The following is a 13,577-nucleotide window of genomic DNA, read 5'->3' on the forward strand; positions in this document are numbered from 1 at the left end:
GTCTCAAATTCATGGCGGTGTTGCGGCCAGGAATAAACCCACATTGGTCAGGGTGTACCAGGTGGACCATGTGCGGCGCCAACCGGGCAGCCAAAATTTTAGTCAGAACTTTCACATCGGTATTTATCATGGTGATGGGCCGATATGCCGCAGGGTCGCCACAATCCCCGCCCGGTTTCAGGATCATACAGATCTCCCCCTGATTCATACTGGGCGGAAGTGCCTCTCGTTCAAATGCCTCCAGGTACACTTGCAAGAGGGGTTGGGCAAGGGCGTCCGCAAATGCTTGGTAGAATTCGGAGGGGTAACCATCTCCTCCCGGGGGTTTAGCCCTCGGCAGGCCAGCCATTACCACTTTCACCTCCCGGAGCGTTAAAACCACATCCAATTCCTCCGCATCTTCTCCTGAGAGTGTCGGCAGGGTAAGTCCCTGGAGATAAGGGAGGAAGGAGTCCCCCGTAATCGTGGGATCCGCCACATACACTGTCTGCAGACGGGAGTTCAGGACCCGAAGGATGCCTGCCTCGAGTGCACCATTCCTCCTGTGGGGCCTCTCAGGGCCACAATCCTCTCTGAGGCGAACTCACGTCGGAGGATCCAGGCCAACAGTCGGCCCGATTTGTCCCCTTCCCGATGGAGGCGCTGCAGATATTGGCCCAGTGTGTATTTGTCTAGGCGATTAAGGATATCCTGGACACACGTGCGAGCTGTCCGTTCCGACTCCTGACCCAGGTCGTCAGGATCTGGCAAGGTTTGCAGATGCAGGAGTGCATCTTCTGCATCCTGCAGTTCCCGAAGTAGCTGCTTCCGGACTCCATAGGTGATGGCCATACACTCACCCTGAACAACCGCCTTCAGGGCATCCCACTTTGGTGGAGAAGGTAAGATCCCCACCACCCCAGTTCAAGTCAAGGTAATTCGTGAGGGCAGTCTCCACATGGTCCTTCCCCACCTGGTCCTGCAACAGATCTAGCGGCATCCTCCAATTGTATGTAAATGTAAATGCATGTGTCTTGTAAAGCGCACTGCTGCCCTGAGGCGTCGTGGCGCTGTAGACCGCTGGGGAACCCGTCCTGGCTATCCCTGTGAGATGGTCCCTACTGGGTTTCTCCAAGGTGAAACCAGGCATACCCGGCGAATGTGGGGGCCGTTGTAGATATGAGGCAAGCTAATGCCCAGAGTTGCCGAGTGTGATCCCTGGTTAGAGTAGGCACCGAGGCGAGAATTATCGAGTCTGCTGACCCTGGTCCACGACCCTGCCGTGTCGGGAATTGAACCCTGGTCCTGGGCCGCTCTCTGCTTCCGGGTCAGCCGCCTCTTTATTTTATTTGTAGGTTTGTACCGCGCTAGGAATCGACTCCCAGAGGAGTATCTCTGCGCCTTTGACCAAGAGAGCGTTTTCTGCGAGTCCAGAGGAAATGTTTTATGCTTGAAACAAGAAGGTCTTAAGTGGTTTCCTGAAACTCAGGTGTTCTGTACATTTCCTAAGTGCCAGAGGTAATCCATTCCACAAGGTCGGGCCGGCTACGGATAGAGCCCTGCCACCCGGCCTTACTTTTTTTTACAGCTGGCACTGTTAGAAGCAGCTGGTTACTGGATCTGAGAGATCGCACCGGAATGTACGGTACAAATTTGTCTGCCCAATGTGTTGGCTCTAGTTCATTTAAGCTCTTGTGGATAAGGCAACAGATTTTAAATATCACCCTTTTCCGAATAGGGAGCCAGTGTAGTTTGGCCAGGAGTGGTTTAGATGGCGTTCTTGGAGGGGCATTTAAAACCAGCCATGTTGCTGTGTTCTGCACAACCTGGAGTTTAGCTTTGACTCCCTCGTTGGCTGACAGCAGGAGCCCATTACAATAGTCTAAACGACTAAGGATCAGGGCCTGCACGAACGTTTTTCTGGTGGCATCCGGTAGTAAGGGGAAAAACTTCACGTAGAAGGCGGATCACATGAAAACAAGTGCCACCACTGATTTGGCATGTTGCTTCAAGGAGAGATCTCGATCCAGGCGCACCCCCAAGTTTTTCACAACCAGTTAGGGTTCAGGTACTGGCCCTATATCCTGCGGCCACCAATCTGGGGTCCATAAGATCTTAGCTTCTCCAAGCACCAGTGAGCCACACCACTCCACGAGGGCGGGAGGGCTGTTTCTCCCACTGTGCAACGCACATTACTGGAGAGTGATCGGACAAAAAACGGGCCGGATGGGTGACCGTTAAGAGAGAGAGAAGCGTCCACATTGGCCGCCAGTACCCTGTCTAGTCTACTATGTGTATTATGGGTGGGGGAGAAACACGTAAATAATTTTTGAGTCGGATTGGCCAGGCGCCACACATCACTGAATCCCAGGTTCTGCATCACCTCTCTGAGTTGCGCTGTCATGCGCGGTTTCGTCCCTGCGCGGGGGGGGGGAACCTATCTAATACAGGGTCCAACACACAATTAAAGTCCCCAAACCATAGCAGTGGGCCCTCCAGATCAGATACAAGCACCTCTTGTAGGTGCAAAAAGAAGTCAGGGTCGTCTAAATTAGGTGCGTATGAATTTAAAATGGAGAGTTCCCTCCCGTCCAGGTTCACCCGCAAAAGCAGGTACCTGCCATTGATATCCGCCTCCACGTATTGAACAGCGCACGGGACCCCTGGGGCCACCCAAATTAGGACCCCTCCAGCATACGTTGAGAATGAGCAAATCCAGATCTCAGCATTAGGCAGTGTCCCCCCTCCCTCATAAATCTCTTACTGTCCAGGCAGTGTCCAGTCTTTTGTCCAGAATTTTAGAAAAGAGTCAGGAGCCAAGCTGCTCCTCATGACAAACCATCCGGCTTCTGCCCCTGCACTCCTGCCGTCTCCGGGACCATTGCACTGGTCGGAGAAATCTCCTCCGCAGACGGCAGTAATGTATCAGGTACCAGGATCTCCCCAGGAGAAGCAGGCTGCGACTCTGCTGGTACGTCCATGTGTATGGATCCATCTTCTCTTACTGTGACTCGGTTACTTTCCACACTCCCATCCTCCTGGGATCCTGGGCGCCGTCTACGGCTGCGCCGCCTCCGCGGTTTGGTCCCCCACGAGCTCCGAACCCCATCTCGCTCTCCAGGAGGGAGATCATCTCCCCGGATCTCGAGCCACTCTCATACATCCGCCGGAGCCTCGAAGAAGTGAGCCTTTCCCTGGGACAGAACCTTGAGTTTCGATATAGTAGCATATACCGGAGATGCATCTCCCTGAGCTTTTGTTTAACTGCCAGAAAGGACTTGCGCTGTTCCTGGACTAGCTGCGTATAGTCCGGGAAGATGGACACCCTCGCATTCTCAAAGGTAAGGTCCTTAACTCCCCTCGCCGCTCGTAGAATGCGATCCCTATCACGGGAGTTTTGCAATGAGGGCCCGAGGAGGGGCTCTGGGTTTCGGAGGCGGGACCAAGGCTCTGCGCACCCTCTCTATTACAAAAACATCCGACAGGCCATCAGGGCACAACACCGTACGAATACATTGCTCCAGGAAGCGTTCCGGGTGGCCCGCCTCTGCCCGTTCCGGAATACCCAGCACGCGGATGTTACTGCGGCGCGCCCTCCCCTCTGCATCCTCCGCTCTCCACTCGAGGGCCTTCGTTGCGGCCGAGAGTTGAGAGACAGTTTTCTTGAGAGACGCCACCTCTCCCTGCAGCCGAGTGATGTTCCCTTCCGCAGTCGTGACTTTATCGGCTACCTTGCGCAGGTCAGTCCGCAACAGGTTCACGTCGATGGACACAGTCTCGATCTGACGTTCCAAAGCAGAGTGGGAACCCTGTATCGCCTTCAGTAACTCCGCCAGTGACGGCTCCTCGGACGCTGGACCCCCCTCCTCCTGGCCCAACTGGCGAGTGAGTCTCTGTGAAGGGAGCCTCTGTGAGGTATATCGTGTTGAGCTGGACCGCCCGGGGCGTTCTATCCGTGCGCATCATGAAGTACGAGGGAAGGCCACTCCAGCATCCTCCAATCTCTAGATCGCCGGCAGTTCCCTCAGATGCCTTATACAGTCTTGGCACCAGGGCACCAGGCCCACTAGATCCGCCGCCCAGTCACGTCCCAGTTATGGCACTGTTTTATATCTAGCCAAGAGGACCCTGCAGGGGTGAGTCACAGGATCCAGTGTACTACAGGGAGAGAGGAGGCTAGGTCCAGACACCCGTTCCAGTCCTGAGCGGGGTCACTTGTGGACCCCCCGGCATCCTCCCATCACCAGCTGCTGCAGAGCTGCTCCCCCAAAGGTACCCCCTCCTAGCCACTGTACCTAGAGACGCTGTATTTCAGATCCTGTGCCCCAGCGTTGGTAGAGATGTCTTGTGGGCGTGTGTCCCCCTAGCACCAGGAGAGAATTGTTCCAGGGGTCCAGAACACCGCACCCAGCCCGGTCTCCACTAGCCCCGCCTCCGGGCAATCGGGGCCCAGGCCTCCCTCCACACAGTGTCCACCTATACGGTACCCCTATAGGGGGTGGGGCAGGATACCCCCTTCGGCAAGTGTCTGAGGGATCCTTCCTGCTGCAGGCGCAATGGGTAGGTCCAATCTCCGGACCCCACACTCACGCAAACCTGTCCCGATGTCGACAGGTCGTCCTCTCACCCCCTGGCCAGGGTCCAATGCGGATCTACGGGTCGGGTCTCAATAAGGCGCTGGCAGCGCAACACTCCAGTCGCTGCTGAGGACTCCGGGGGCGGCGGGACTCCGGGGGCGGCGGGCCCCCCGCAGCAAGCACCACGACAAGGCTCAGGCCGCCACCAGCACCGGCAGGCCGTGACTCCGCCTCCCGGTCCGGTCTGTGCAGTACTTCTGGCCCCGATATCACCTCTGCCGCTGCCGGGCCCCCCGGATGGCAATGGGGGTTCTCCAGTCAGTCCGCTGCTCCGCCGCTTTTAGGCCCGATCCCCGGCCTCGATTAGCAGCCCCCCACACCAGGCGTCCCGACCAGATGTAGGCCGCCACAGCCACCAGCACCGGCGGGCCGTTTCTCCACCTCCCGAGCCGACCGGTGCAGCAATCCAGGGTCCCACTCTCACCTCTGCCGGGCCCCTCGGATGACAGTGGGGGTCTTCCGGCGAGACCGCTGCTCCGCCTCGGCTAGGCCCAATCCCCGGCCTCGATTATCGGCGGCCACTGTTATCTCCACAGCCGGCTATGAAGACCGGTCCACCATGGCGCCCCGCATCTCCCTGGTCACAACGCCGCACCAGCGCCCAAGTAACTGCGGGAGTGCCCGATGGCAATGGGTCCCCCCGTGTCTGGAATCGCCGGACGTCGGGTCAGGCCGCCATCCCCGGCCTCAACTTTAAAGCCGGCGGCCGCAGATCAGCAGGGCCAAGCTCGGCGGCAATCCGGGCACCCACAGCTCCCAAAGCGGGACCGGAGGAGCACAGGATGGTCCGGGTCCGCTGTAGCTCCGTTGGAGTGACTGAGGTGGGCTGACGGGATCTATAAATCAGGATTTTAGCGGCGGCCGTCAGGGAGCCGAAGGAGCTCACGTCCTGTCGGTCATGCTGCTTGGCCACGCCCCTTCCTGCTTTGGGCTTCTTGAGGTCGTTGATTTCGGCGTGCTTCCAGCTTTCCGGGAATGTCGCTGTTTCGAAGGAGATGTTGATGACCTTCCGTAGTTGGGGTGCGATGGCCGATTCTGCTTTGTTGAATACGTGGTGTGGGCACAGGTCAGACAGAGATTCTGAGTGGATGGAGTTCATGACCTTGCGTGTCTCGTCGTCGTTGACGTTGGACCAGGTGGTCAAGCGGTTGGCGCTGGTGGTGTTCACAGGGGAGGTGGAGTCTGGCGTAGTCGGGCGGTCGTGGTGTGGAAGCGGTCGTGGATGTCAGCGATCTTGCGTTGGAAGAAGATGGCCAGTGAGTCGCACAGTTCTTGTGAGGGCGGGATGTCGTTGCCGTTGGCGCTGGGGTTGGAGAGTTCCTTTACGATGCTGAAGAGCTCTTTGCTGTCGTGTGCGTTGTTATCCAAGCGGTCTTTGAAGGAGGATCTCTTGGCTAATCTGATGAGGTGGGGATGTCTGCGGGTAGTGTCCTAGTGGGCTGCGTGGTTGTCTGGTTTGCCTTCATGGAGCCATGTCTTCTCCAGTTTTCAGCCTGCGCGTTTGGAGGCCTGGAGCTCGTTGGTGAACCAGGTAGCTCTCTTACTGGTGTGGCTGTTGTAGGGTTTCTTGAGCTGGGCGAGGGTGTTGGTGCAGTTGTCGATCCACTGTCTGAGGTTGAGGGCTGCGGCGACAGTTGGTGGGGTCTGTGGGTGGGTTCTTGGCGAGGGAGGTGAGTAGCTGGTCTTCGGTGACTTTGCTCCAGCAGCGGCGAGGCAGCGGTTGGGTGCGATGGTGCGTGGTTGGTTTCTTGAAGGTGAAGTGTATGCAGCGGTGGTCGGTCCAGTGGAGTTCGGTGTTGTGATTGAAGGCGACGTGGGAGCCTGTGGAGAAGATGGGGCCAAGCGTGTGGCCGGCGGTGTGGGTGGGTGTGGTGACTAGTTGTCTGAGGCCGAGGTTGTCGATCAGGGTGGCGGAGTTGGCCTCGTTGTTGTTCTCGAGGTGGAAGTTCAGGTCCCCGAGGAGGATGTAGTCCGTGGAGGCGAGTGCGTGGGTGCTGGCGAGGTCGGCGATGGAGTCTGTAGAGGAGTGTTCCTCTGAGGGTGGTGTTGGGGTGGGTGTGTATCCGGAAGTGCAAGTGTTCAGCGGTGTTGAGGGTGTCTTCTGCGTGGGTGGTGACTTTGAGGGTTGACTTGTGGATGATGGAAATTCCTCCTCCGATTCCGTTGGCACGATCCCTACGGGTGATCTTAAAGCCATCCGGGATGGCTATGGCGATGTCGGGCACCGAGGAGTCGTTCCACCAGGTCTCGGTCAGGAAGGCCACGTCTGGGGCGGAGGTGTTGAGCAGATCCCAGAGCTCGACGGCGTGTTTGCGTGCGGAGCGGGTGTTGAGGAGTATGCAGCGGAGGTGGTTGGTTCCGTCCTTGGAGGTTTGGTGGTTCTGTCGCAGGTGAAGCTGCAGGTGTGACAGGAGAAGGGTCAGTGGGCCCATTTCGGGGCAGCCTGGAAGCAGGTGTGGTTTCGGCCGGCGTTGAGTGTGTGGAGGCTGCCGGCGTTGAGTGTGTGGAGGCTGCTGGCGTTGTAGTGGAGTCTGGTGTTGTGGCGTTCGTATTGTCCAGGGGTTCTGGCGCTGAGCGCGGTCCGGGCGCAGACGGGCTTGCCTTAGGCGCGCCTTTGGCGCACGCGGCTGCTTCTCGGCCTGCATATGAGGAGGCCTGGGAGTGCAGAGCAGCTGGGAGCGGGGAGGCCAATGGGTGTGCTGGGGGGCGGGGCTGCAGGGAGGCAGCGGCAGGAAGGCCGGGTAGGGAGCGGTGGGGGCAGGGGGAAGACAGCGGCAGAAGGGGCAAAAGGAATCGGCAAACGCAAACGGGTCAGCAGGTGATGAGTGGCGGTGAGGGGGAGAACCTTCATGGCGATGAGCTGGCAGAATCTTTGGCCACATTTTTACATTAGTGAATTTCTCATTAAAAGAAAGAAAATAAGGAAAATAGAACTTGGGAAGGATAATAAAGATGAGCCCAACTACCCTCTTTTATGGCTAAAATGACAGCTAAAAGATTATGCAAATCTAATCCATCCCACTCAAAAGAGTACAATGTTGATCAACGTAGTCATCTTGAAGACTGAAATGAAGAGAGGACATTCAAAATGTGTAACACCTAAATATCACAGTAATCATTTACAAACATGTATCTTACATATATAATCTGACAAGTAAAAATCACATAGGTAATGATACCCATTACCAGCAGTGTACAGTTCTAAATGTTTGGCTAATTCTTTCCTAATAATGTCTGACAAAATGGAATATGAACTCCTGCCACTTTTGTTAGTGAAAGCACCAAGAGATGTAATAAGAAGATGCACATTTTTTAAACAAAATGTAGTATTACATTGCAAATGCACAACTGGGACGATTAGAGCTGCCTATAAGAAAATAATGTTTTACTCCCATGTTTAATTATTAGTTGCATTTTATTGTGACAGTCAAAAACTAGACAAATGATATAGTGAAATTTACCAAACAGTACTCGCTAGGTGTAAAAGGTGCAGTCTCCTTATTTCTCATGTAAGACTTTATACTTTTGCTAGTCCACTTAAACACCTGAACCCACACAGCATATCTTGTCAACAGACACACGGGTTTTACAGAATAAAAGGAAAGAACTGAAAGAAGTGTCTTACATGGGGTTGATTTGCAAGCTTTGATATTCCTGGCTATTAAAGAGTATCAACTCTAAACCCCACACTTCCAGGGCATTGCTGATCACCTGTAAAAAGAAGTAGCTTTTTCATGAGTGTATTAAAATCTGGCACACAAGATTAACACAAAGCAACCATGGCTTTTAAAAACATTAGACAAAAACAACAGCAAAACTTTAGCAATGCAATACTATCACGCAAATTCAAAGTTCCTTTCTTGATTGAAAAACATGAAATATAAAGGCTGTGATATTCAAACTCAATACTGCAGCATCAAGACAATAATATCATTCAAGAGAGTCCAGATAAGGAATATGCTACTTACCAGTATGCATCTGTTCTTGGCATAGAGGGCTGCAGAGTGGTACATGCCCTCCCAGCCTCCCCGGAAACCTGTGTCTGTTCCAACACTATCTTATTTAGATACACTTACATGGGCATTTCTCTCTGTATTCTATCATACTACTCCATCTAACCCTACTATGGCAAAACAATCTAAGGATGGAGCCGATGCCCATCCGCACTAGCACCCAAAGGAGGAGTCCTCCGTCTCGTGACGACAAAAGACTTCTCCAGAAGAAAAACAAGTGCAATCATCCGAGCCCAACACCAGATGGCGATCTATTCATAAATGTACCACTCTGCAGCCCTCTATGCCAAGAACAGATGCATACTGGTAAGTAGCATATTCCTTATCTGGATCCTCTATGCCAAGAACAGATGCATACTGGTAAGTAGCATATTCCGTTCGAGGCATATGGGCTGCAGTTGGTACATTTATGAGTAGACTATACAGCAGTTACCTCCCTAGTGGTGGTCACCAGTGTCTGTTGCAACAGTTTGAAATAAAGTTTTTAGTACAGCTTGGCCCACTCTAGCCTGTTGTGTTGCCTGCACATCGACACAGTAGTGTTTTGTGAAGGTATGCGGTGTAACCCAGGTTGCTGCTTTGCATATGTCATCTAGAGGAATGTTTCCTAAGAATGCCATAGATGCCCCTAGTTTACGTGTAGAGTGAGCTCTAGGAGGAACACTTAATGTCCTTTTTGCTTTTATGTAACATATTTGTATACATTTTACAATCCACCTGGCAATGCCTGCTTTAGAGATAGGATTGCCCTTATGTGTTGGAGAAAACGCTACAGATAGTTGTTTGGTTTTTCTGAAAGTTTGTGTTCTTTCTATGTAGTACAATATTGCCCTTTTGACATCTAATGTATGTAGGGCCCTTTCTGCTACCGTCTGTGGTTTTGGAAAGAAGACTGGTAGTTCCACTGGTTGATTGATGTGGAATGCTGAAATTACTTTAGGCAAGAATTTTGGGTTTGTTCTAAGAACCACTTTATTCTGGTGTAACTGTAGGAATGGTTCTTGTATTGTGAATGCCTGTAATTCACTTACTCTTCTGAGTGAAGTAATGGCTATAAGAAAGGCCACGTTCCATGTAAGGAATTGTATTTCACACCTATGCATAGGTTTGAAAGGTGGTCCCATTAGTCTGGTAAGTACTATGTTGAGATTCCAGACCGGGGAAGGCGGTAGTCTTGGTGGAATGACTCTTTTGAGGCCTTCCACGAAAGCTTTTATTGCTGGCACTTTAAACAGGGATAGATGTTGCCCATTTTGCAGGTACGCTGCTATAGCTGCAAGATATACTCTAATAGAGGTGTAAGCAAGGTTACATTGCTGTAAGTGTAGTAAATAGCAAATAATCTCTTTAGTGGATGCGTCCAGAGGGTTGATGTTAATGTTACAGTATACAGCAAACCTTTTCTACTTTGCTGCATAGCATGCTCTGGTGGTAGGACGTCTTGCTTGCTTAATGATTTCCATACAGTTTGGAGGTAAATTTAAGTATCCAAATTCTATGACCTCAGGAGCCAGATCGCTAGATTCAATTGTTTGGGATCTGGGTGCATTATTTCTCCATGGTTCTGTGTAAGGTGCATGGGTAATATTCTTAACTTTTGATGTGGCACCTGTGAGAGTTGCAGTAGCGTGGTGAACCACGGCTGTCGTGCCCACGTGGGTGCTACTAGTATCATTGTCATTGAATGTTGTTGCAGTTTTCGAACCACTATTGGAATTAGTGGGAGAGGGGGTAAAGCGTATCCAAATTTGTTGGACCAATTTATCCATAACGCATTGCCCTGCGACAGGTGGTGTGGGTACCTTGATGCGAAGGTTTGGCAATTTGCGTTCTGATGAGTGGCAAAGAGATCTATCTCTGGTTGTCCCCATCTTTGGAAGAATGGCTGCAGTATTTGGTCGTGCAGTTCCCATTCGTGTATTTGTTCTGACTCTCTGCTTAAGATGTCTGCTATCTGATTTTGAACTCCTGGTAGGTGTTCGGCTAACAGATAGATCTTTTGAGGAAAGGCCCATCTCCAAATGTCCTGCGCTAGTCTGGATAGTTGGAGACTGTCCCCCACCCTGTTTTTGAATATAATACATTGCTGTCATGTTGTCTGTTCTGATCAGGACTGCTTTGTTGAGAATCTGCATTTGAAAAGCTTTTAATGCTAGAAACACTGCTAGTAGTTCTAGATAATTGATGTGCAGTCTTTTTTGCTGTACACTCCATCTTCCCTGCACTTTTCTATCTCCATATGCGCTCCCCATCCGTTGAGCGATGCATCCGCTGTTAGTATCACTTGTGGAATCGGTTCTAGGAACGACCGCCCCTTGGAAATGTTTGTTGTGTTCCACCACTTCAGAGAGTGATGTGTGCGGTCGTCTACCAACACCAGATCTGTAATCTGACCTTGAGCCTGATTCCACTGTGTTGCTAGACATTCTTGCAGCGGACGCATTTGTAGTCTGGCATATGGTATTAGCAGTATGCAGGAGGACATCATCCCTAATAGCTGCATGAACACTCGAGCTGTTAGTGAGTGTTGTGGTTGAAATCTTTGGATCAACGTGAGCATTGTTTGGATCCTGATTGGATTGGGGTATACTTAGGCTTTTTCTGTGTCTATAGAGCCCCTAGATACTGTTGAACTTTGTTTGGTTGCAGGTTGGATTTTGTGTAGTTCACCGTATACCCTAGCTGGTGCAGCAACTGAATGGTCTTTTGTGTGTTTTGAAGACATTCTTCTTGTGATTTGGCTTTTATTAGCCAATCGTCCAAGTAAGGGAAGACATGTATTTGTTGTCTTCTTAGGTGCGCTGCAACCACTGCTAGGCATTTTGTGAACACCCTTGGTGCTGTTGTGACCCCAAACGGAAGGACTTTGAACTGATAATGTTGTCCTTCTACAACAAACCTGAGGTATTTCCTGTGGGCTTTGTGAATTGGGATGTGAAAGTAAGCGTCTTTTAGATCCAGTGTAGAAAGAAAATCCCCTTTCTTCAGTAAAGGAAGTACTTGTTGGAGCGTGACCATGTGGAAATGTTCCGAATTTATGTATGCATTGAGAGGTCTGAGGTCTAGTATTGGCCTTAGAGACCCGTATTTTTGGGGAATTAGGAAGTATAGAGAGTATACCCCTGTTGATGTTGTGGAACCTTCTCTATAGCATACTTTTGTAGCAGTGATAGTACTTCCTGTTTTAACAAGGTTAGATGATCTTGACTCATTGGTCGCTGTTGGGGGGGGGATGTTTGGTGGGGTAGCTGTGAGTTCTAGGCAATAACCATGTTGGATAATTTGTCTCACCCACCTGTCTGATGTGATGTTTTCCCAGACAGGTAGGAACTGTGATAGACGTCCCCCGACCGGTGTTATATGGTCTGGGGGGAGCTGTATGAAGTCACTGTTTTGGGGTTGGGGGGTTGCGGTTGTTGTTATTTCCGCGACCTCTACCATTGTTGTTGTTACCTCTGTAACTGCCTCTTGAATTACCTCTGGGTGATGTTGGTGTAAAAGAGGTAGATTGCTGGCTTATGCCTGTATTCTTTGACCCGCCTCTATAGGTGGACCTACGAAAGGAACCCCTTTGAGTTGGCTGTTGCAATGCTCCCATTAATTTAGCCGTTTGTGTCTTTTTTCATCTTTTCTAACGTCTCATCTGTACCTGAGCCGAAAAGTGTTTTTTCATCAAAAGGCTGGTACAATAAGGAGGTTTGTACTTCTTGTTTGAACCCTGAGACTCTGAGCCATGCATGTCTTCTTAACATGATACTGGTGTTGATGGATCTTGCTGCAGTGTCTGCTGTGTCTAAGGCGCACTTAATGGAAGTGTTAGTTATTATCTTCACTTCTTGTATGAGCTGGTCTGCCCTTTTTTGATGTTCCTTAGGGAGATGTGTAATGAGTTTTTCTAACTCATCATAATGAGCTCTATCATAGCGTGCAAGTAGCGCTTGTGTATTAGCTATGCGCCAGCTGTTTGCCGCTTGGGATGCTACTCTCTTGCCAGAGGCATCTATTAACTTGGACTCTGTCAGGAGGAGGAGCTTCTCCTGTAGATAATGAGTTTGCTCTACTACGAGCGTTTGTGACTACTAGCGAGTGCAGAGGTACCTGTCCTTTGATAAACATTGGGTCCTTTGGGGCTGCCTTATATTTTTTTATCAATTCCTGGGCTTAATACCCTAGCCCTTACAGGGTCTTTGAATATGTCTGATGTGTGATTGAGAAGATCCTTAAGCATTGGTAGTGTTCCTGATGTTCTTTGTGCAGCAGGTAGTAATTCTAAAAGGAAATCCTCTATTTGAGGTTCCGTGTGTAAGTCTACCTTGTGGTATTTTGCTGCCCTATTAATTAACTGTGCAAAACCTGTATTATCATCAGGTGGTGAAGGTTTTGAGGGATATAGTTCGGGGTCGTTATCATTATCTGACCCTGCGCTATAATTCTCCCATGGGTCTGCTTCATCTGGGGCAGTGTCGTCATCCTCATGAGGTTCTCCCTCCCCTGTATCACTTTCTACAGCTCTTTGAGGTGTAGATGGTCTTGGTGTAGAAGGTGGAGGAATAGCTGGCATAGTGTGAGGAAGAGGAGAAGAGGGTGTGTCTCCAGGTTGAGGAGAAAGGGGAGGAGTTGTATTTGTCCCCATTGTTCTCTTTTTAGGAGGAAGAGCTTTGTCATCCAACTGTTCATTCTTCCTCTTTTTAGGTAATTTTGTCACCACTTTGCCAGTTTGCGGATCGATAAACAAAGTCTTTTGTTTTGGATCGGTCTGATGCTCTTGTGTCAGTACCGAAGTTTTCGGTTCCGAAAGGTGCATTTGCTTCTGTCCGTCAGTGTTCTGTGTTTTCGGCACCGAGAATTTGCTCGACTCCGATTTTTTCGGTGTCGAGTAAGTCTTCGACGTCGAAGCATGTTTCTGTTTCGACATGGAATGCTTCGACTGCGAGCCTTCCTTTGTATG

General features: G+C 50.9%; 1 protein-coding gene across 2 annotated transcripts in view; it reads right to left on the reverse strand.

Annotated features, from left to right (window-relative positions):
• The window catches only part of ATXN3 (ataxin 3), a 357,787-nt gene that overhangs the window by 176,612 nt on the left and 167,598 nt on the right, over positions 1-13,577 (reverse strand). For both annotated transcript variants that reach the window (XM_086937684.1, XM_086937683.1), the window contains exon 4: positions 8,242-8,327. In XM_086937684.1, the coding sequence (XP_086793810.1) occupies positions 8,242-8,327 (86 nt within the window). The remainder of the gene's footprint in view (positions 1-8,241; positions 8,328-13,577) is intronic.

This window comes from Lissotriton vulgaris, chromosome 9 (genome assembly GCF_964263255.1).
Source record: "Lissotriton vulgaris chromosome 9, aLisVul1.2, whole genome shotgun sequence".
NCBI lineage: Eukaryota > Metazoa > Chordata > Amphibia > Caudata > Salamandridae > Lissotriton > Lissotriton vulgaris.